This window comes from Macaca thibetana, chromosome 1, assembly GCF_024542745.1.
Source record: "Macaca thibetana thibetana isolate TM-01 chromosome 1, ASM2454274v1, whole genome shotgun sequence".
Lineage (NCBI taxonomy): Eukaryota > Metazoa > Chordata > Mammalia > Primates > Cercopithecidae > Macaca > Macaca thibetana.
In genome coordinates this window covers 178,463,656-178,487,449 of record NC_065578.1, presented here as the reverse complement: position 1 = coordinate 178,487,449, position 23,794 = coordinate 178,463,656, and the positions used below count along the sequence as shown (strand labels likewise).

At 41.8% G+C, this 23,794-nt stretch overlaps 1 protein-coding gene across 1 annotated transcript in view; it reads right to left on the bottom strand.

Moving 5' to 3' along the window:
* Positions 1–11,520: 11,520 nt before the first annotated feature.
* NIBAN1 (niban apoptosis regulator 1) overlaps positions 11,521–23,794 on the bottom strand; it is a 172,694-nt gene continuing 160,420 nt past the window's right edge. The window contains exons 12-14 of the mRNA XM_050765536.1: positions 22,492–22,599; positions 18,699–18,810; positions 11,521–16,711 (exon numbers count right to left, since the gene is read on the bottom strand). Coding sequence (XP_050621493.1) covers positions 15,591–16,711; positions 18,699–18,810; positions 22,492–22,599 — 1,341 coding nt within the window. The 3' untranslated portion in view covers positions 11,521–15,590. The remainder of the gene's footprint in view (positions 16,712–18,698; positions 18,811–22,491; positions 22,600–23,794) is intronic.

The window sequence follows — 23,794 nt, the reverse complement described above, 5'->3', positions numbered from 1 at the left end:
TTACCAAGTTTAAATGCAAATTAAAGCAAATTAAAAATATTTTTAAGAACATGTTCTTCTTTTTTTTTTTTTTTTGAGACGGAGTCTCGCTCTGTCACCAGCCAGGCTGGAGCGCAGTAACATGGTCTTAGCTTACTGCAACCTCCACCTCCTGGGTTCAAACAATTTTCCTGCCTCAGCCTCCCAAGTAGCTGGGACTACAGACATGCGCCATCATGCCTGGCAAATTTTTGTATTTGTAGTAGAGATGGGGTTTCACCATGTTGGCCAGGCTGGTCTTGAACTCTTGACCTTGTGATCCGCCTGCCTTGGACTCCCAAAGTGCTGGGATTACAGGCGTGAGCCACCGCACCTGATCCAAGAACATGTTCTTCTGATTTTGATAGTAATACATCTTCATTGTGGAACATGAGGGCAGGGAGGAGAAACAGATGACAATCATAACTGTTTACAATCTCACCATCCCAAGCAACTCTTACCATTCCAGCGAATTTTCTTCCAGGCTTTCTTGCCTATGTATATATATTTAATCTTCTTGTGACTATTTTTTAAAACTAAAAACCATAGCTAAGACTTTCCTACGGGACTTTCCTATTATAATTTGTAAACAATTATTTTCAAGGTTGCTACATATTGCTATATATTGAAAATAAATTGCACAGCAGAAAGACTCAAATGACTCTTGTTGGTGTTTTGAAATTCATCACAGTTGCAGCTGTGAGTTTGGAGACCTGTAGTTGGAGAAAACAGTTATCTTTCCTTTCTTTCTTCCTGCAGTTTAAGAGACTCAGAATCTACTTCATTAGATGACTGACACAGGCTGTATCTTGCTGGGGATGATGGCATTCACCTCCTACCTGCACTAGAGTTGTAGAAATCATGGACAGGCACAAGTCACGTTTTTCAATGATGGTCTAAACTATTGAATTCATCATGCAGTCGTAGCCCACATTGGTAAGATTCTGGTCATAAGCATAATTTTCAATGACTGTTCTATCAGTTCCAGTTTTTGGTTGCAGACAACATTCTTGATAATTTAAATAATTAATTAAAAAATTTAAATTAATGCAAATGTGCTCATCTCATGGAGGGCCCAAGAACCAGGCTTGAAGAATGCACCACTGACTCTGGAGGGTCCTACTGCTGCTAGAACCTTTGTTACTGCCCCATTGATAGCTGGATATCTATTTATCACGATCTACCACCCTCAGCAGAATAAATTTTTCATAGACACCTCCTTCTTCTTATCAGACTGTTGAACTGAAATTTTGTAAGAGTGAGTCTGACTATCCATGCCCTACCTGCAGGGAGAGTGGAAAAGGAAGCTGATGACTTCTAATTTAGGAACAGGTAGACTTGTAAGGGGAGAAATTTCCCACATATAGGAAGGCTATTTGTAAGCTGCCAGGCAGACAGAAAGTATAACACAGTCCAATGCAACTATGTAATGCTTTATTGTATAAATGTTTCATAATATATTTAATGATTCCTTTATTATTGAAAATTGGGCCATTTAAAAAATATTCTTTCAGTCAGGTTATCAAGTATAATTTACAAGTAAGTAAAACTTTCACTTTTATATGGTTTAGTCACTCCAGTATATGGTTTTATTAGGTTGTTGCAAAAGTAATTGCGGTTTTGCCATTAAAGACAAAGGGCCATTACCTTTAATGGCAAAAACCACAATTACTTTTGCAACAAGATAATATGAGCACTGACATATACAATCATGGCGTAACCATCATAGTCAAGATACAGAACAGGCCCATCATCCCCCAAAATTCTCTAACATGCTCCTCCATAGTCAATCCCTCCCCCATCCCTAGCTACTAGCAACCAATGGTCTATTTTTTGTCCCTATAGTTTTTTCCTTTTTCAGAATGTCATATAAAAGGAATAATATATTATGTCGCCTTTTTTTGTCTTGCTTTTTTCACTCTGCCTAATTGTTTTGAGATTCACCCATGTTATTGTACATATCAGCAGAGCATTTCTTTTCATTGTTGAATAGTATTCCATTATATGGATGTAACACAGTTTGTTATCCATTCATCAGAAGGACATTTGGGTTGTTTCTAGTTTTTGACAATTATAAAAACAACAACTATAGACATCTGCAGAGTATTTTGTGTGAACAGAAGTCTTCATTTCTCTTCAGTAAACACCTAGAAGTAATTATTACTGGGTCATATGGTAAAGGAGTGTTTAACTTTATCAGAAACTGCCAAATTGTTTTCCAAAGTGACCATACCATTTGGCATCTCCACCAGCAATGTATGAAAGTTCCAGTTGCATTTTCACTAGCAATCAATTTTGTTTTCATTTCAGCTATGCTAATATGTGTTAAAAATAATATTGATGCTGGCTGGGTGTGGTGGCTCACTCTTGTAATCCCAGCACTTTGGGAGGCCAAGGCAGATGGATCATTTGAGGTCAGGAGCTGAAGACCAGCCTGGCCAACTTGGTGAAACCTTGTCTCTACTAAAGATATAAAAATTAGCTGGGTGTAATGGCGGGCACCTGTAATCCCAGCTACTTAGGAGGTTGAGGCACGAGAATCACTTGAACCTTGGAGGCAGAGGTTGCTGTGAGCCAAGATTGTGCTACAGCACTCCAGCTTGGGAGACAGCAAGACTTCGTCTCAAAAAAAAAATAATGATAATATTGATGCTAATCCTTGATGAAATTCCAGGACAGAAAATCAAATTGTGGAATAAAACATGGGCATCTCAGTGAAAGCCATGCTCTTTTCCTGTTCTCCCTGCTGTGGTTTGAGTGTATCCTCCAAAAGTTTATGTGTTGGAGGCCTGGTCCTCAATGAGGCAGTGTTGGGAGTGAGGCCTAGTGGGAAGTGTTTGGGTCAGGGAGGCACGTACCTCAGGAATGAATGAACACCCTCTCCTGAGAGTGAGTGAGTTCTCACTCTTGCGGGACTGGATCAGTTACCACGAGTTGTTACAAAGTGAGGCTGCCTCTTATGTTTGGTCTCCTTTCTCATACATGTGGGCTTCCCCTTCCACTTTTCTATCTGGCTGTGAAACAGCATGAGGCCCTCACCAGGTACGGTTACCCATCTTGGACTTCCCAGCCTGCAGAACCATGAGCTAAATAAATTTCCTTTCTTTTTAAATTACTCAGTCTTTGATATTCTGTTATAGAAACAGAAAATGGACTAAGACATCCCCCAATACTCACAAAATCTCATCTCCTTGGAGACAGGAAGGAAATATGAATGAAGTAGAAGATAGTTGTTACGCGAATTAGTAGTTGGTCACCTGGCCAATCCAGAAAAGTTCCACATAGAAGAAGGTCCTAAGGAAAGAGCTAGAAGACCTACCTTTATCATGTTTTTATTTATGAAAGTCTTTGAAATTTTGAAGGAAAGATACACTTGCATATGGAGGGGAGGAAAAAAAAGTATTCATATATTCATTTCCTTCATTGAGAGTGTTATGACTTCAAGTGTTCCTTCAGTTTCTTTAGCTTCCAGATTTGCCCATTGTATTGAATCTGCTCCTCTGGGTTGTGATTTGGCTGAGTTCCTGGATTCTGCATCATCCCTTATTTACTGCCCATCCGTCCTTGGACAACTCTTAATACCAAACTCACTAATTCCCCTGGCTTCAGACCTACTAGTGTCAGCATTTTGACAATTGTTGTTGGCTTCAGACTCAGCCATATCTTCCAATTTTCACCCAACTCTTGCCTGAATGCATAGGACTTGACATTATTCATAACTTAGATGGAAACACTGATGATGAGTAAATAAAATTTATGGATGACATAAAGCCAGGAGGACAACTAATGTTGGCAGAATTAGAATAGAGATTTCCTTAGGCTGGAACAAAGAACTGAAGCTAACAACGTAAATTGTAGCTGAATGGAATTCTGAATCGGTTTTAAAACTCAACTGTACAAGCACAGAGTTGGAAGTCATGAGTTACCTCTGCTTCATGTGGAAATGACATAAGGTTTAGGCAGATTGCATTTCATATGAGTCACTGAAGTGGTGCGGTAAGTGGGATTGCCAAAAAATAAAACAAACCCCACAACCTTAATTTGGTCTGAAGTTATATTAGTAGACGCAGAGTAGATTGACCAAAGTGAAGAGGATCCCACTTTACTCCATCAGTCAGACCACACTTAGAACATCAGATTCAGTTTGGGGTAACACACTCTACAGCAGACAAACTGGAGTGTGTTTACCTTCACATCTCATTGCAATGTAGTTTGTCTTACCAAGGTAGTGATGACTTTTTCGTAAGCCAAGGGACCCATTTCATGCCTTTTACCTGACCTCTGCCCACATTTGACACATTGGCCATTCCTTTCTTCAAGTTGTCTTCTTTGGTTTCTCTCTCATCATTTATACTCTTAATTTTTTAAAAACCTACTTTTCTACCCTTGACTTTTTCTCCTCCTGCTCCACAAGCATAGATGTTCCCTAAGTTTGCTAGCTCACTTTTCTACAGATTCTCCTAGGGAGATATTCTTTTTTCCACACAGGGTCTCACTCTGCTGCCCAAGCTGGAGTGCAGTGGTGCAATCATGGCTCACTGTACCTTTGACCTCCCCTGGTTCAGTTGATCCTCCCACCTCAAGCTCCCAAGTAGCTGGGACTACAGTTGCACACCACCACACTTGGCTAATTTTTCTATTTTTTTTTTTTTTTGTAGAGATGTTGCCCTGGCTGGTCTCGAACTCCTGGGCTCAAGCAGTCCCCCTGCCTCAGCCTCCCCATGTGCTGGGATTACAGGTGTGAGCTCTATGCCCAGCCAAGGGAGATAGTGTATCCACCCCCACCGCTTTAACTACCAATATACATGCCATTGACTTCCAAATCCTTATCTCTATCCTTTTCGTTTTTTGAGCTCTTGTTTTATATATCCATTTTGGTTTTGGTGAAAATTTGATTAATAAATGCCCAGAAGACAACAAAAAGCTTTCTAAGAGGAAGAATAAAATGTTAAGCTTGTTCCTAGGTAAGATAATCCAGTGGAGATTGCAGCCTGGAAGCCCATATCTATAACATTTAACCATTGAACCATTGAAGTACTTGTTTTTCCTGAACTGTATTCTGGAGGGGAGGTGTTTTCTTGACGGAATGGGTTCATATGGCCTGACAGGCTGGGGTCAGAAGTAGGGGGAATGTTGGTGAGCCCTACCTTTACAGATAAGTAGCAAACTGACAAACAAGTCTTCCTTTTACCTCCTCAGAAGGAGTAAAATATGGTAGACCTGGAAACTTAAATATAAGAACTTTTCATTTTCTGTAACTTGTAGAGTTTTTATTATTTTATCTCATTTATTTTCCTATAGTTTTTGGAAGCAAAAGCTTTGCCAAAAAAAAAAAAAAAAAAAAAAAAAAAGTTGCTCTTTGCATTCCTTTGAAGACAGCAAGGAAGGAAATGAAAAATGTGCCTTTCTCTGGGTTGGGTCTGGGGAGAGATGATCCTCAAGAGAAAATGTGTTAGACTATGACATAGAAGTTATTGAGGGAGAGGAGGGGTAATTTGAGGGAACTGCTTCAAGGAAGAAAAGAATAAACATGGAATTTGTTTGTAAAAACACTCAACATAGGGACTCAAAGCCATGCCACATAAAAAAAGGGAAGGTCTTTGGAATATTGATCCTGAAGAAGGGGTCTCAGTTGTTTGGAGATGTTTGAAAGCTCTCATTAGAATGTTGTATACAACCCTGTTGGACAGAATTGGATCTAAGGAATAAAAATTATGGTCGGAAATGGTGGTGGAGGAAGAGCAGAGAATGGGAGGGCAATAGTTTTGCTCTCTATTAAATTTGTCTGAAAATGGGATGTGCTCCTCCTTAGGGGGATAGTAAATTCCCCATTCTTGGCAATGACCGCTTAGCAGGAAAATTTTGAAGGAGAAATGTAAGAATAATGAATGCATTTGCATTGAATGAAATTTAGAATATCTCTCAACTCTAAGAGTTTATGATTCTGTGAATACATTGAGTGTCGAGACATGCAGGGAAAACTTCCTCTCCTCCAAAAGCTTACCATCTGGTCAGGAGTCAAAAAACACATGAGAAATTATTACAAATTTCTTGGTGGTACATAAATGCCAAAATCAATGTTGTCAGATATAATAGACAATGGGATTCATAGAAAGGAGGCTTGAAATGATGCCCGGAACAGAATATGAGTCCTGATGTGGTCTACGTGTTGGGCAGACAGGAAAAGGAAAAAGCATTCCTGGTAAGATGGCATATTACAAGAGGGGGAATAAAATTGTTATAAAAAATAAAATTGGTATTAAGCCTCAAAATCTTGTATTCAGCCTTAAGTAAAATTTTAAAAGAAGTAGATCACTAGGACAACAATATTCTAGTGAGAAAACTAGAAGGGAAAAATCTGGTAAAGTGCTTTTAAGAATATTATATCCTAGGAGTTATATTTTAACAGGTGAAGGAGAGGAGTGAGGGATATTTACAAATCAGTTATTAGGATTACAAAAAAATAAAGATTATTAACCAGACAGGATAAAGGTTGTATGTAAGATCGTTATTTGTTTGGTGGCAGGGACCGAGTTTCTAGCTAGTTTTTGTTTTCTTTTGTTTTGCTTTACTTTGGAGACAAGAGTTTTCCTTCAAAATTGGGTTTATGTTTATAGTTATCACCCAAGGACTGTAAACTTTTCCGAACATTACAATTGTTTGCTATAGAACACTGCATCTGTTATTAGCATGTTTCTTGGAGAAAATTGTGCTTCTTTACTTGAAATTATAAACTATGTTTGTCACAGGTCAAATTTTCTCACTGACCTGAGATAATTAACATTTTGACCATGACCACTGATCTCGTTATAATGAACTGAAGCAGTATATAAGTGATGTGAATTCTGTTGCTAAGTTAGGAAGGAAAAAACTCTTTAGATCTTTCTTCTTACAATGTTTATCAGTTTTTAAAGTTATTTTCAATAGAAAATTTAATTTCAAAACTAGTACAAAAATTAAGATTCTTTAATAGGTCAAAGGCTTGGAGTTAGAAACAATCATGTTTTGTTCACCTCATGGTGAGTCTGACTAGAGCAGCGAATAGGCACTGGGGAAGTGTGTGAGAGTGACCAAGGTTTTATGTGAGTGTTTATAGTTAGTACAGTATGGAAACAAGAGTATGGGTTTTAGAGGCAAACGGGAGTCCTTTGAATCCTGGAGAGGTAGACAGATTGCACTGATGGCCCCAGTGGATGGCTTCCCTGGACTCATGTCCAATGCAATATGACTTTGCACCTCTTCCCATCCCTTGAACCTCGGTCAGCCTTGTGACTTGCTTTGGCCAATAGAACATGGAGGAAGTGACAGTGCCCTAGTTCTGAGCCCAGCTCTCAAAAACTCTTTTACTTCCTCTTTCTCTGTCAATCTCTCTCTCTCTCTGTCTCTCTCTCTCTCTCAACCTTGCTTCTACCAAAAGGAGCCTGGACTAGCCTGCTGAAATCTGGGAGACCACATGGAGTAGAGCCCAGTTGTCCCAGTTGTGGCAAGGCTAGACCAACATACAGCCAGCCAATTCCCAAACATGTTGAGAGAGCAAGCCAGGCACCTGGTGCTTGACCTGTAGTCTTTTGAGCTTACTGTTTGGAGGTACTGAGTTTTGGAGTGGTTTCGTTTTGTATCAATTGCAATATGACACGCCTGGTTCCACTAGTTACTAGCTATGTCACCTTCAGGAAGTGGCTTGACTTCTCTGGCGCTCACTTTATTCATCTGTGCTTAAATGTCTATTACACATTATCTCTTTTAATACTCATAATAATTCTGTGATGTGGGTGCCATTATTCTCGTTCTACAAAGAAAAGAATTCTTGTAAAGGTTACGTGGTTAGCCCGAGGTAACACAGTGAGTCGACAGCCATATAACTTTCTCATAAAGAATCTCAAGGAAAGTAAACCAAGTTTGTAGGTGACTTAGTGAAGAATTCCAAAATGCAATTTGAGAAGGGAGAGAGGCTCATTTACATTAAGAGTATCTCCCTTAAGTTGAATAATTGAAAATTTTAGTACAGAAAAGATTACTCAGAAGTCTGAATGTAGTGAAGGCAAGAGCTGATTGTTTTGTTTGCCACTGTATTCCCAGGGCCTAGCAGAGTCTGCAGCACATTAGTAGAGATCAATAAATATTATTCGATGTTAATTAAAAATATTTATTGATGTCTACTGATGAATCCATGAATGAATCCTGACTGACAAATGGTACATGGAGAACACCATCTATTCTAACAACTGAATAAAAGATTTAGTGATTCAAAACTTAAGAAAGGGCAGCGATGGACAGATCACACCCTTAAGCCCCTCCCTGTGATAAATGGGCAGAGGAAATGGGGATGAAAGAACTAAAGTCTACCTCCCAACCGCAAGTTCTTAGATGAAAGCTTGGCCTTGACATGGAAATGAGATGGAAATTTCCAACTAGAATATGCTGAGTTGCTTTTGGTTTATTTTTTAAGTTTTTAAAAAGAAAGGGGGACCAGGAAATTATGATACCTGTCCAAGATATTATAAAGGGGTCTGCTACGAGTGCAAAGAGATTCAGCAGGGCACATGTGAGATTAGTAATTGCAGAAAGATAAAACTCTTTCATGACTGTTATCCCATGGAATCAATATTATTCAATAAACCAGTCACACAAGTAAAAAAAAAAAAAAAAAAAAAAAAAAAAAAGTGAAGCCTCCAATAGATGGAAATAGAAACACCTTCCTTCTTTCCTTCATATGATCTTTCTCAAACCAGTGTACACAAAAGCTGTTCCCCACGTGGTCCAGGCAATAGCACAGAATAAAGAGAGAGCAAGGAGGGGAAAGTTGAAGTCTCACCAGGAAAAGCCACCTCTTAGCTTGAAAATCACCTCTGCGTCTTGTAGGAATTCCTTCATTTCCCCACCCCAACTGTGTCTTGTTACTCCCTCATCCCAATTTGGAATTGCTAACACAAAGGGAGTTCTTGCTACTATACATGTATACTGCTTTGTGTGGAGTCTAGGAGTGGAAAAACACAACGGAATCTGCAGGAGGTCTGGAGCAGCATTCCTAGAGGACCCTGATTCCTGGAGAGTGTGTGGGGCTGCTATAAAGGGGTCTTGGTAAAAGTCACCTTCAGGGTAGGCAGCTGGATTTTGGATGTTGGTTTACGATAGAGAAGTGATAAAGGAGGCAAGAAATAAAGAGCAGGCTTAAGAAGTTCAACAACTGTCCTGTGTCCATGTGTTCTTTTGGGTGGTGGGGAGCTGGGGGAGGGATAGCCTTAGGAGAAATGCCTAATGTAAATGACGAGTTGATGGGTGCAGCAAACCAACATGGCACATGTATACATATGTAACAAACCTGCACATTGTGCACATGTACCCTAGAACTTAAAAAAAAAAAAAAGTTCAACAACCAAACTTGACATTTCTTGAGTAGACTCAGGAGCAGCCCCACGTTTGTGCTGCCAGAACCCTTCCTCTGCTTCTTGCAGAACCATGATTTGCTTCTCAATCTTCCCCAATGGACTGAGCTCCCTAAAAAGCGGGGACCATATCTGTTTCTCTGTTCCCTGCCCATCCACAAGAGAAGAGCTTGCCAGAGGTAGATGCTGTCCATGAACTCTTGGGCATCTGCTTGTGTTTTGCAGACTTGGGTGCAATTCAAGGGTGACCTTCTTAACTTTTTGCATTGATTACATCATAGAGACCTTAAGAAAATCCAGTGGCAGCCACTGCCCTGAGAACTAGGAAGCAGCTCATAGTTTTGATAGCTAGCTTGACTTGGGGGTAACTTGGCTCTGAAGCTCCTCCCAGAGGTGTGGGTGTGCATAAGCATATGGTCAGTTTTCATCACTGAAATGAAACTCTCCCAGTAGGCTGAGGGTAAATAAAGTTACCAACTTCACAGCCACTTATGGCATGCTGAGGGGTCATTAGCTATATCTCCACTTGTCTCCTACATCTGGAGTGGATGCTATTTATCTATTCCTTCAACTTTTTTTTTTTGATATAGAGTCTCACTCTGTTACCCCGGCTGGAGTGCAGTGGCATGATCTCGGCTCACTACAACCTCCGCCTCCCAGGTTCAAATGATTCTCCTGTCTCAGCCTCCTGAGTAGCTGGATTACAGGGGCCTGCCACCACACCCAGCTAATTTTTGTATTTTTAGTAGAGATGGGGTTTTGCCATGTTGGTCAGGTTGGTCTCGAACACCTGACCTCAAGTGATCTGTCCATCTCGGCCTCCCAAAGTGTTGGGATTACAGGTGTGAACCACCGCACCCGACTCCTTCAACATGCATTAAACATTTGCTATTGAGCTTTGTATTCCTTCGCTATGATTACAAAGATTACAGACAGGGTACCTGTCCCAAAGGCACAGGCAAGGTAAATGCTGCAGTAGAGTGAGAGAGGATGACCAGAAGTGGGCAAGAAAATTAGGGTGAGAGTTCAGAAAAGTGTTACTGGCTGTGGGGGCAGGGTGGATTTAGCCCGACTTACCCTGATGCTTACAGGAAAAGTGGGAATTGGCCAGATGGAGATGAGAGAGCCAGATGTTTTTAGCAAAAGGAAGAATGTGGCAAAGATTCAGCAGTGTTCAAGCAGGGGCGGCTCCAAGTGTGGCTGAGGAGAGAATAGCTTTAGTTGACCCTCCCAAGACTCATGGATCCTGTCCAAGCCATACCCAATAAACATATGACCTCAGAAAAAACTCTGCAAACAATTTCAAATCAACTCCCTGTCCCTTAATTCCAATCTGAATTTTGGCTCTAAGTGGAAGAAGGTCTGAGGGGGCCACAATGAAAGTAATTCTTGCATCCTGAAAGTTTGGTATGGAAGAGAGAGAAGGAATGATTGCCACACCAAGTGCCCCCCTCACTGGTGGACTTGATTTCTCCAATGTTTCTTCCTCTCTCGCCTGAAGCTGTTGGTGTGACTAGAGTTAAAGGTGAGATTATAGACAAGATGTAGGCCAGGTGAGGAAGTGAATACTCATTTGGGGTTCTCCCTGGCCAGGTCCACACTGAGAATTTGAGTTTGTTGATGTCAGGGATCATGTCTACTATGTTCACTTGTTTCTCCACCACCCACTGCAGTGCCTGCTTATAAGAGGTGACCAGTCATTATTTTTTTGATGAATGAATCCACGGATAAATGAGCAACTGTGGACATGGCAAATACATACTGTCTTACATATAATTACAGAAAGAATGAATGTTTTGCTCAATGTTACCCACTGAAAATAAATTTAAGTTTGAACAGCAGTTCAGTTACATCAAGAGTAATTGCCCACTGCTGTATTATGAATGTGATCCAATTCCTGGAGACATAAGCATATGAATTATCAAAGCATAATTACACCTGACATTACATGGCTTCCCTGCAGATTCCTTCTGACAACAGAAAAGTAAAAGTTCCATGATACAGCAAGAGTGACCCACCTTTTCATTTCAGAGGGCTGTACCTCCCAACTCAAGTGTGACATCTGCTTAAAAGATGAAACCAGCCTCCTTCCAAAGAAATGACATCTGGTCGGCTCTTCAAGGATGAACATTTTATTGGAATATAGGCACTTGGCAGAGTAAATACATGGTTACAAAGTGTTTTAAGTTTATTTGCTTTATATAGTGACCAGAAAAGTCAATCCACGGTGTCGATTTTTTTTCTTGAAGTTGCAGACTTTAGAAGGCAAACCCTCAAACCCATCTCTTTATGGTAAAGTGTGAAGGCACATGTTGCCAACTGTTGCACCGAGTGAAACTATTATTATTAAGTCAGTGATGCCCTTCCCTTCTCCACATCAAAATTGCTATGAATCACATATCACTTAACCTTATTATAATGAACAAAAATCACTTTTGTCTTGGGGAATTGTGAAACCTTTTGAAATCACTAGCTCCGATATAGAAGACTACAAAACCAGAGTTGAGAATTTTTATAATAAAAAATGTAAAGCCAGAAAGCTTTTGTACAAGTTGGAATCTTACCCTGGTAGTCTGCAAAATCTTTTTGGAAAAGATTACTATGTGTAATGCAAAAAAAAAAAAAAGTTTACTATGTGTAATGCAAGGCACTTGTGTCTCTGCTCAAAGCTACAAGGGAAAAAATGACAAACCCAATTTTTTTCAAGGAAAATATTTTTTCTTTGTGAAAGGTCAGTAGTAAAAGAACTAGTTTAAAGTCATGGAGTTTTTGCCAAAAACCATGTCTCGAGGTTTTATGCATTTCTAATGGCTTTGCCCATAGGAGAGATCCCCAGAGTGGCACACAGAGGCTTTTCATGCTGTTCATTTAGATCAGAATAACCTTGCTCCAATCTGGAAACCACTGAAATGACACATACAAGTCTGTATGAAAAGCAAAACAAACTCATAGTGATATGAAGTTATTCCATTCATCTTGTTAAAATGAAGACAGAGTATTTTAAATGCACTCTAGTTTCCTGTTCCATCTTCAAATTTAACAATTATCCTGCTTATTCTAGAAAACTTGTCTTTTTTTTTTTTTTTTTTGAGACAGGGTCTCATTTTGTTGCCCAAGCTGGAGTGCAGTGGTACAATCATAGTCACTGCAGCCTCAACTTCCCTCACTCGAACAATCCTCCTGCCTCAACCACCCAAGTAGCTAGAACTGCAGGCACACACCATTATTATTTTCTGTAAGGATGAGATCTTGCTATGTTGCCCAGGCTTGTCTAGAACTCCTGGGCTCAAGTGACGCCCCCACCTCAGCCTCCCAAAGTGCTGGGATTATAGGTGTAAGCTACCGCATCCAGCCCAATAACTTGTCTTTAGTGAAATATGTACAGAAAATTCTTTGATTATATTCTGGAGTACATCCTGCCAAATAGTGCCCAGTCCTCCCTAACCTACATGATGAATAATTTAGGGCATTAATGTTCATCCATCCAATGCAGTGAAATGTACTCTCTTTTAGGGTTGAAAAAAATCTCTTAGCTTTCCAGGGGGTGCAAGAAGCCCTGCATGCAGCAAAGAAAGGAAGCCAGGAAGCTCCGGTGTGAGGTCCGCCTGGGCTGGGACTCCACACTACCATCTCAGGGAGTCGGGCAGTCTTTGTGGGGCTGGGCACTGCCTCTTTGGCTTCCTGCCTTACTGGGCAGTGCATCTGGCCATCTGCCCCTTGGACTTTGGACTTTACTTAAGAGAAAACTCAACAAGGGCAGAAAGCCCAGTTCAAAACGTCTCTCTGCCTAACAGCAGGCCCCAATAGCCCCAGCACAGCAGTGTTCTGGGTGTCCAGTTCCCACATTTCCCGAGCAGCCTGATGCTTGCCAGGTCCTCTGCACCAGGGATATTAAAGTGACTCAAGGAGGCAGGAAGCCATTATTCAAGGCTGTGGGTTTCCAGCAGGAAGCACAGATGATGACTAAATCCTAGTTTCTGTCCTTTAAGAGAGGAGCCTCTTGGAGAGACAGGAAGTAAACCTAATTTCAACACACCATGCTAAATGCCAGGATATGAGTGAGCACCGAGGAAAGCAGATAGACTGGGGGAGAAGTGGCCTTTACTTTCTTCACCTATGGTGGGATCCCTCAAAGACATGAGGATGTAAACACTCCAAGAAAAGTTGCAACAATTAAATATGATGTTATACAGATACTGATTATTATTCATGTTTATGACCTAGAAATTCTTCATGGGAGGGCTGAAGAGGGTGATATTTTAATTTCTGGTTAAATGGTTGAACTGTGTGTGAAGCAAATGCTCTAAAGAACTGATATAAATTTACTTAATAGTGATGATCTAAACAAGTTCTCAACAAATATGTTGAGATCTGATATTAAAATTTGGGGAGGGGCCAGGTAGCTCACACCTGTAATCTCAGCACTTTGGAAGGTCGAGATGCGTGGATCACTTGGAGTCAGGAGTTTGAGAGCAGCCTGGCCAACATGGTGAAAACCCATCTCTACCAAAAATACAAAAATTAGCCGGGAGTGGTGCCACACGGCTGTAATTCCAGCTATTTGGGAGGCTGAGAGAGGAGAATCTCCTGAATCCAGAAGGCAGAGGTTGCAGTGAGCCGAGATCACACCACCGCACTGCAGCCTCAGCGACAGAGTAAGACTCCATCTCAAATAAAATAAAATAAAATAAAATAAAATAAAATAAAATAAAATAAAATAAAAAGTGGGGGAGGGAAACCAAGATGTAATACCTGGGACTGGAGATTTTAAGAAATGATCTGGTATTTTTCTGAAGGAGAAAAGAACAACTCCTTTTAATCTTTTGGAAGTAAGTCTCTTCCACTTTCAACATTGATGGTTATAGGTCACCATCCGATAAGAAGATGTGTTTTGTCTATTTCCATTAAAATGTAAGTTCTAAGAGGAAGGAACAAAGTTATTTTTCAACATTGTATCTCCAGTGCTTGGTATATAACAGAGACTCAGTTAGCTTGCTGAATGACCAAACTAATGATTTCAGCTTTTGGTAACATCTTTGGAACTTGAGGGCATACATCTTGGCTTTTGTCTTTATTTATTCATTCATTTTGTGCCCTTCTGGGAATGAACTAGGACTGTTTCAATGGAAAGAGAAGAAAAAATGCTGTCATAGTTTGAAAATTGGCATATTTTTTCTGGGAATGAACTAGGACTGTTTCAATGGAAAGAGAAAAAAAAAAAACGCTGTCATAGTTTGAAAATTGGCATATGTTTTCTTCCAGATTAAATTCCCTTGGACCTTTTAATTTATGCTAGAACGAGCACCTTATCTTTTTTTTTTTTTTATTACTAAGTCCAACACAGTGCATGGCATGCAGTAACTGTTCAAATAATATTTGTTTAATTGATGGGCTTTAAGCTCGAAAACTTAGCTAAGCCCTTTGCACAGTCTAAGCCTAATTTGGAATGCTTTCAGGCTTACCCAGGCCAATAAAATTTTCTTGCCTCATCTGAATTTCCTGAAAATGTGATTAATTAATAAGAATCATCAAGATTAATTAATAAGAAATCGATAGCAGGATGGGTAACAGGCCCAGACAGTCCCACAGATCACACCTTCCGCCCTCCATTTCCGCTTAGCTTCTCCTGAACCTATTGGGCGTGATTGCCTCTGTGGGGCTACAGCCAGCAGGGGTGACTGTTCATGATCTACCCTCTCTTGCAGCCTGACTGTGAACAAATGCTGAGTCCTTAAGAGATGGTGAAGTAGGCATAGTAGATAGTAAAGCTAGACTTACAGTATACATTTACATTCTCAAACAAAATTAAAAAGCCTTAAAGTGCATAAGAAGATTGTATCACTGAAAAGTAAAGAGTATATTCAAAACTGTCATTCTACTGTTTTCTCCGTCTTCCCTGCAATACTATTCCCTCCTCAGACATCCTCAGCTCCCTCTCACCCCCAGTACGCCATTGCCTTTGTAATTCTTATTAAAATACTAAAGCAAAAATTCATGGTAGAACAATTCATTTCCACAAAGGTTTGCCTCAGTTGCTCATGCCCTGTGTGCATTTCCTCTGGTTTTATTATTCAAATTCAGAAAATACTTAAACATTTTTTGGTAACAGCTTACATGCAACCCCTAAGTGTACCCCTAAAACCCTTTGGCTTTGTTCAGAGAAAGACTTTAGCCAAATTGTCCCTTTCACTCCTCTGAGGGCAGCTCTGGGGAACTCTCCTGAGCACCTTCTCCTTCCTTCACATCATCTTTGTGTGACAGCAGGACATCCGTGTTTGGAGCATCCTCCACCACCCACTGACACTCATGAACATGGGCTACCTTGATCTCCTCTGCATTCACACTGGCTGTGACCTGGGCCACGCTGCTTTGCCCTCCCATCTCTTCCTGTTCCTCAGAAACCTGGCTCTCACTGAGGCAGACGGGGTCAGAACCTAAAGGGCAGCCCTCTTGCTGTGAGGCCTCCCCGTCCTCGGTGCCCTTGCCTCCTCTTCCTTCATGGGCAGCGAGTGTGCAGGCCTCTCCTGGGAGCTCCCCCTCCATGGGCCCCAGGGGCTCCTCGGTGAGGCCTCCACTGGCTTGTGGAGAGGCTGGGCTGCCTACCTCTGGAAATCCCCCCAACTCCTCCCCACGGGCCTCGGGACAGGGAGACTGGGCCTCCCTCTCACTGACTTCACTTTCTTCACAGTTGTCCAGATGGGTGGCAGCTGCCTGACTGGGCTCTTTTTCCTCTTCTTCTTCATTTTCTTGGGGAATGTGACTCTCCCCGTTTGTATCTTCTTCTATTGCTGGAGCAGAGTCCACTGATACTTCCACAGACGCTGTCAGCAACTTTCTGAGCTCCTTCAAAGAACCTGAGGCAGTGATGGGTTCTGGCTCTTCCTGGGCAGGTTCTTCACCCTCAAGGGGCCCTCCAAGCTCCAGCTCTGATGAACGTGTGCCCGGGAGTCCTGCCGTGTCCTCTGCCGCCACAGGACTCACCACGAGGTCATCCACTCTTGAAATAATCACTTGCTCAGTCCCACCCGGGGGTAGGCTTGGCCCAGGGAGAGAAAGGCTTTCTCCTTTGGCCAATGAGCTAGGGACCTCAGGCTGCTTCTCTTCCTCCGACTCCTGGAATACTTCGTTACTGAGGGTCTCACTACCCGGAACTCCTGGCAGAATGGCAGAAGCTCTCCTGGCAGGGCTGGCCTGGTTTGACCCTATGAGGGGCTTTAGGTCTGTTAAGCTGGACACACTTTCACTGGGCAAGGCCATGTTATCTTCAAATAAGTTGTGTTTCTTCAGGATAGCGGCTTCCTTTATCACTGAGAGGTATCAGAAAACAAAACATGATATTAACAGTCTGCCCTGGTCAGCCTGGATTTTCTGATTTTATTGAGAAGCCAAAGTCCTCTCTCAGTCTCTCTGGTTATCCAAATTTCTCTATTTCAAGAGCCAGTTTACATCCAGGGAGCCTTCCCTGATGACCAAAGACCATAAACTCTTTCCAAACTCTGAGCCTCCGTAGCATTCATTCATTCATTCATTCACTTATTCAAACAGCAAACATTTGCAGGGCATTTAACATGGGACAAGCCCTGGGAATGCAGAGATGAATAAACTATAGCCTTTGTTTTCAAGACACTCAGGGTCTGCAAGAGCATCACCTGTATCCTTCAGGGAGGCCCCAGCACATTTTATTAGCTGCTAAGATGGCTGGCTTCAGTTTGTCCACCTGGACTGAAATCCTCTAGGGCAGGGGCAGGCCTTACACTTCTCTGCTTTACCTTGCAGTACAGTCCTAAATGTGTAATAGGTACTCGGTACTGCACATGCAGAGGAGAGGGCCGAAATGAAGATCCGTGTGCATCTAGCTCAGTTTCAAAGGCCACCAGAGGGGCAAATCTAATAAGAACAACAACAGCAGGTGACATTTTTGACCACGGGCCTCCTACTTATGGCAGTGCAGGGGCTCTAGTGCCCAAAAATATCACATCCCAGGGCTGCCATTCATATCAAAGACAGTATATATTTGTGTATTCAGCATAACTTTTCAGCAGCTAGCTGCAGAGTTTCCTTCTCTAACAAAATCAATATATGGTGACAATTTTCTAACAGAGAGCAATAAAGTGTCTGGAGGAAAGGAGTCTTTTTCTCAATCACCCAAAGGTGCCCATGGTGGGCTGGCAGTGGCCTTGGCCGAGCCCTTCCTTTGTGTACACACTGTGCTGACATCTTCATATTCCTGACCTCATTGGATTCCCTAGAATTAGCTACCGGGACCTGGGCTTGTGCTTGGCCAGTTTTCATTGAGGAAGGTCTTTTGTGATACTTAAGACGTTCCCAAAGGAGATCAGATATGTTTCAGGCCCACGGTTTGATGGTGGCCCTCTCCAGCCTTTTTTTTGAGACCTAGTCTCACTCTGTCACCCAGGCTGGAGTGCAGTGACACAATCTCGGCTCACCGCAACCTCTGCCTCCTGGGTTCAATCGATTCTCCTACCTCACCTCTGGAGTAGCTGGGATTACAGGCATGCACCATCACGCTCAGCCAAATTTTAAATATTTTTAGTAGAGATGGGGTTTCACTGTGTTGGCCAGGCTGGTCTCAAACTCCTGACCTCAAGGGATCTGCCTGCCCCAGCCTCCCAAAGTGCTGGGATTACAGGTGTGAGCCACCATGCCTGGCCCTCCAGCATATTTTTAACAAGTTTTCCTATCCACAATCCAATCCCAGGCAAGGGATTCCTGAGGATACCGTGTGCCAGGGTCCTACCGAGACTCGCATGACACTGCGTCATCACCCTGCACCTTTTTCTGTCCGGCTGAGTGTAGGCTGGGCATGTGTTGAGAGAGCCATTAACAAGCCTTGCTGCTGCAATTGCCTGTTCTCAGCTTTGGTGAGTGGGTGGCAGGGGCAGTCATAAGCCTGTGCCTAAGAAAAGCCCTTTTCCCTTTGTTCTGTCTGGAATAGCAAGAGGAAGACAGCTCTTCATGAGAGACCCGAGATTTAATCTCACTAAGCCTCAACTTTCTCATCTGTAAAATGAAACTTAAAATTCTCATCTCACAGTATTCATATTTTTGTATTAAAAAGGGAAAATAATAAAGTGCCAGCTTAGTGTGTGCTTAATCATAACGCTCAATGAAGGTTAGTATCCTTCCTTCTTTCCTTCCCTCTCCTCACTGTCTCCCCACCTCACCAATGTCCATTTCCTCTTCTCTTTTCCTCCAGACTGGCCTTACAGAATCCTGTTTCAGGGACGCTTCCCTCTACGGAGAGTCCCTGCAGCACCAGGTAACCTTCCTTACCTTTCAGAGTTTCATCAAGCAGGATCTGATGTAAAATCTCCTCATAGACATTTTCAACGTGAATCATATTGGTATGATCTGCAAAGATGAACTGCTCATATTTCTGAAGCTCCTGGAGAGCAAGAGATAAGAAGATAAAGATGAAAAGGCATGAGATGCCTGTTCTTAGAGGAGATACAGAAAGGACGATTCCCACTCATGATTCCTTTCTTGGAGGGCATGAAAGAAGGACAATGTTGGCCCAGGGGCAAATTACTCAATTCAACAATATTTTACTGGGTTCCCTTCAATTCAATTCATTGTCTAGGCACCATGCCTGACCTCAACACATCTATTACTGTCCATGATAAGGTGCAGAACTCACTCAGCCATTGGTGATTCCTTTCCCTTTCCTTGTACTGGCCATGCATTTTATGCACTTCATGGGGGAAGACAGCAGTGATTTTTTTTTAAATCGTCTCAAGGCCTCATTAGTAGGTTTGGAGCCTCCTTTATTTCCCTCATCACTAAGATGTTTCCTTCTTCCTTTTTTAAACAAATTACAATAGCACTTTACCAAGGTATGTTATATATAATAAAATGTACAGATAAGTACAGCTCAATGATTTTAAATATGTAAATATTACCTACGTAACCATAACCCAGATCAAGAAGGAGAATGTTTCCATCATCCCCAAAGTTCCCCCACTCCCCTTTCCAGTCTGTACCCCTCAAGATATGAGCACTGATTTTATACCTATCGTGATAGATTGGCTTTTGCTTGTTCTTGAACTTTATAGAAATGAAATCATAATTATTTTGCGTTTGTTTTTGAGATTCATCTATGTTGCTACATCTATCAGTAGCTCATTCCTTTTTATTAAGTAGTATTAATTATATGGATAAACAAAAATTGTTTATCTGCACTCACATTGATGAAAATTGAGATTGTTTTTCAATTTTCAACTATAAATATAATTGCTGTGAACATTCTTGTACATATATTTTTTTGTGGATTTAAGGGCTTGTTCATGTTGGGCATATGCCTAAAAGTGAAGTTGTTGGGTCATAGGGTAGATGTACGCTTAACTTTATTAGAATGGGGCCACTTTGGGGGTTGGGAGAATCTCTAGTCAAGGGCTCTTCAGAAACATTTCTTTCTCTTCAACTGGCCCTGACATTCATTGATTCCTTCTAGGATAGCCCAGGCATGGTGCCACCCTTAACTCTCCCTCTTTTCCAAGGGTTTCCAAATGGCTTGCCTTTTATCAGCATGAGGACAGGGCAGGGATCAAAATGTACCAAATTATATCCCAGTGATTAACTCGGTAATCCTTGCACCTGGTGGTGCTGGGGGACGGCTTCCCACATGTGGCTCTTAGAAAATCAGGGACTTATCATGGGATTTGTGGTCTCTTGCCTGGAAGGAAAGTATTTACAGCAGGTGATCAGAAGCACCACCTCAGACAACTCTCAGTGCTAGGACTTTGGGGCACTGTAGCCCAGATCACAGTGGGTAATAATGGGTTCCTTTATACCCAACCAAGAAGAAAGGCAAAGGATTGAAGAGACATGAGCTTCAATGACCCCTAGAGGGTCTAGAGGCAGGACTGTTGCACAGATTTGAGAAAAGCATTGCCCAGGAGACTGGAGACTGCCCTGGACTAGACATGGGACCTTGGTGAGCCACATCACTGCTCTGTGCCTCTGTCTCTTCCTCTGCTAAACGAGAGGAACAGACTCATGCCTGCAGTACCCTTTCATCCTTCCCATGTGGTCTCCCATTCCTATTCCCCTGATTGTCATTCATCCCTCAGGACTGGGTGAAAGCATGACTCTGGAAGTCCTTCCTGGCTGCAGAAGCAGAGTTTGGCACTTTCATTGGAACTCTTCCCCATGAGGCAACTGCTGTGTTCCTCACATGGCGTCCTGTTTGCCTGTCTCCCACTCTCTACCACGAACTCCAGAACTGCAGGGATGCTGGCCTGGCATAATGCCTGGATCATATGTGATACACATCTAATACCTATTTGCTGACTCAATAAACAGTAGACCTTTAAATTTTCAACCAGCTAAATAATTCTGTGGGAAGGAGAACTTTCTATGGACATGTACACTGTCATGAAGTGACCAACTTTACAAAACAGGTCTTCTATATTGAATTGGTTGAACTGGGCCATAGGTTTACTTCCCTCGGCCAATTAATTTAATATCCCTGAAGGTAGGTGTTGGGGAGTCAGAATCATTTTTTCACAGTTCCTCAGACAATTCTAATACATAGCTCTGGCTGAGGTTGAGTACCACAGATCTAGGAAGCTGCTACTTATAGAGCCAAGGGAAATGCACTTTAGCAAAATAAAGACTCCTTCTAGGAAGCAGATAATCCCCTCATTCATCTATTCTGCAAATCCAGATTTTTAAAAAGCTCTTAAAGCTGATATAATATCCTCCATTACCAAAAACTCTGGGTCACGGGCTCTTTTGAAATCAATGCCTCCTGATTAAAAAATTACAAGAGCCTCTTACAGATTGGGCACAGCACACTCTGTTGATGCTTAGAAAGAGGGATGAGAAGGAGAACCTCCTTACCTTTCTCCTGAAATAAGGCGGATTTGAGGCCCCCAAACTGCCTTTGCGATTGAAAAAAAAAAAAAATCTAAGCAGAACATCTGTGTGCAAACCCACCTAGCAGTGGACACCATCATCATTTGGCTGCTGAACTGTTCTGCCATGTAAGGTCAAGGGTCAATCCCTTGGCTTAATCAAATCCTTTCCTATTAAAGAACCATGCCCCAGAAATAAATGCCAAATACATCTAATATGCTGATGATGATCTGAAGAAAAACAACACTTACAGACTATAAAAATGACCAAAGAAATGTCTGCAGTAAAATAACTCATGCAAAGGATTTTAATGTTCCAGTGCTTGGAGACTCTTTGAGCTGCCAAAAACCTCTTTATCATTTGCTCCAAGAGGGAGTAGGCCTTGTTCCAGGTTAATAGATCATTTTTGAAATGCAGAAGTAGTAATAATAATAGTGGTAGCAGTACTTGATACAATTTCCTGAGTGCCTATCATGTTACAGGGAAGTGTGAACCGGGTTCACACTCTGGTGGTCACCATGTCTGTGGCCCTGGCTCAGTGGCTTAACCACTCAGGTTTCCTCATTTGTACCACGAGGATATAAATAATACCTCCTCGCAGAGCTGTTTTCAGTCTCTGCTGGCCCATTGCTCTGCTCTACAGATGAAGTCACACCCTGGTAATCATGGCTGTCACTGGATGCTCAATGTTTGTAGAGGTTTTAAGTGGTTCCATTGATTTCGCTAAACAACATTGCTGGGTTTAACAGAACAAATATCCTGTAATCATGTGAGCTAAGCTCTTTTTTGGATGCAATGGTCAAGTTTCAGAGGACATGTTGGACCTATGAGTCATACTATAATGAGGAACACCCGGTATCCTTAGGTATTCTATGTCAACCCCTAGTTTGGCTCAAATTCAGATCACTGCCCTTTGAGATTTTGTCTAGCCCAGGGGTCAGCATATCTGGCTAGCATCTTGTTTTTGCAAATAAAGTCTGTTTATATATAGTCAATGGCTGTTTGTGTGCTACAACAGCAGAGCTGAATAGTTGCAACAGAAATAGTGCAGTCCACGAAGCTTAAAAGATTTACTATCTGACCATTTACAAAAATGTCTGCCAATCCCTCCCTGGTCTAGTCTGCTGTTTGCCAGTACACATCACAAAAGAAATTGTTTGAACTTCAGAGGTAAGAAGAGCAAGCTCTTTAGGGTAACTCATCCCCTTACTGGTTTGCATGTGGACGCCAGTGCCTTCTGCACGGTGGGAAGTGTGATTTGAACTAGTGCCTCTTGAAATATCTTCTTTCGGATGGTGCTGCTGTCATAATCATATTGCTGTCAATAAAGAAACATATGTTAAATAGTAACAGTACAATCTGTTGACTTATGCTTGCACAAAAAACTCAGCCACCCACTTCACCTCTCTTTTCCCCCTAATGTCTGAGAACTCTTGGATTTCCAAGGCCTCAGAGATCTTTCCATGTAATCTCCTCACACTGCAGGCACAGTTTATAACTGATAATGATCCATCTCACTCTTACCTTTTACAGATATGGAAACTGAGGCAAGATCAAAACAGAGTGGTGACTTCTGCATTATAAAGAAGTTGGGGATAGAATTGGGGGGTGAGTTTGTACTTTATTACTCCTGTCCCAGGTAGGTCCTTGATCATCTATTACTCCACATCCTCAAAGCAGGGTCAGTGGGTTGTAATGATTTCCACAAGGGAAGAGAAGGCCTGGCTAGTGGCTCCATAAACACTGTGACGTGTTAACCAAAGAAGTTCAGTATCCAGCACAAGAAAGATGATGATTCTCTCTGTTCTGCATTGGACATCCCAACATGGAGACCAGGATTTAATCTTAGATCTCACTTCAAGGGGATCACAGATAAATCAGAGTACAGTCATAGGCAGTGAGAAGAATGGTCAGGCCAAGTGAAGAACAGTTAAAGAGACCAAGGTGTTTATACTGGAGATAACAACTTAGGGCAAGTTATAACTTATTCAAACAACCAAAGGCTGCCACATGGAAGAAGGTTATGAATGAAGTGGGTAGAACTGGAATGACCAGTGGTGAGAACTTTGGTCTAACATAAGAAAGCATGTTCTTGCTGTCAAGAACTCAAATGGGCTATCCTGAGAGGCAAAAAGCATCCTGCCAGTGCAGGTGTCGGAGCATGAGTGGGATCACCCCTTGAGGGAACCTGCTGAACACTGAACATGAAGTTGAACTAAAGGCACTCAAAATCTCTTTCAAACTTGAGGTCCTATTATTTGAACACCTTTCTACATTTTTTCTTCCTTTCTTTCTGTATGCTAAAGCATTTGACACTGACACTATCTTTTTTTTTACTTCCATTGCAATTTCATTATTATGTATGTTACCATGATCAGTATCATTTTTAATATCAGTGAATTGGTTGCTAGAGTTTCCTCTTGCCTGTGAAGCATCAAGATCAAGTCTGAAATTCAGAGACCACCCTTAGGCTCTGTGGGACTTTGATCTTCTGTTCCAAGGCACTGTTTAGG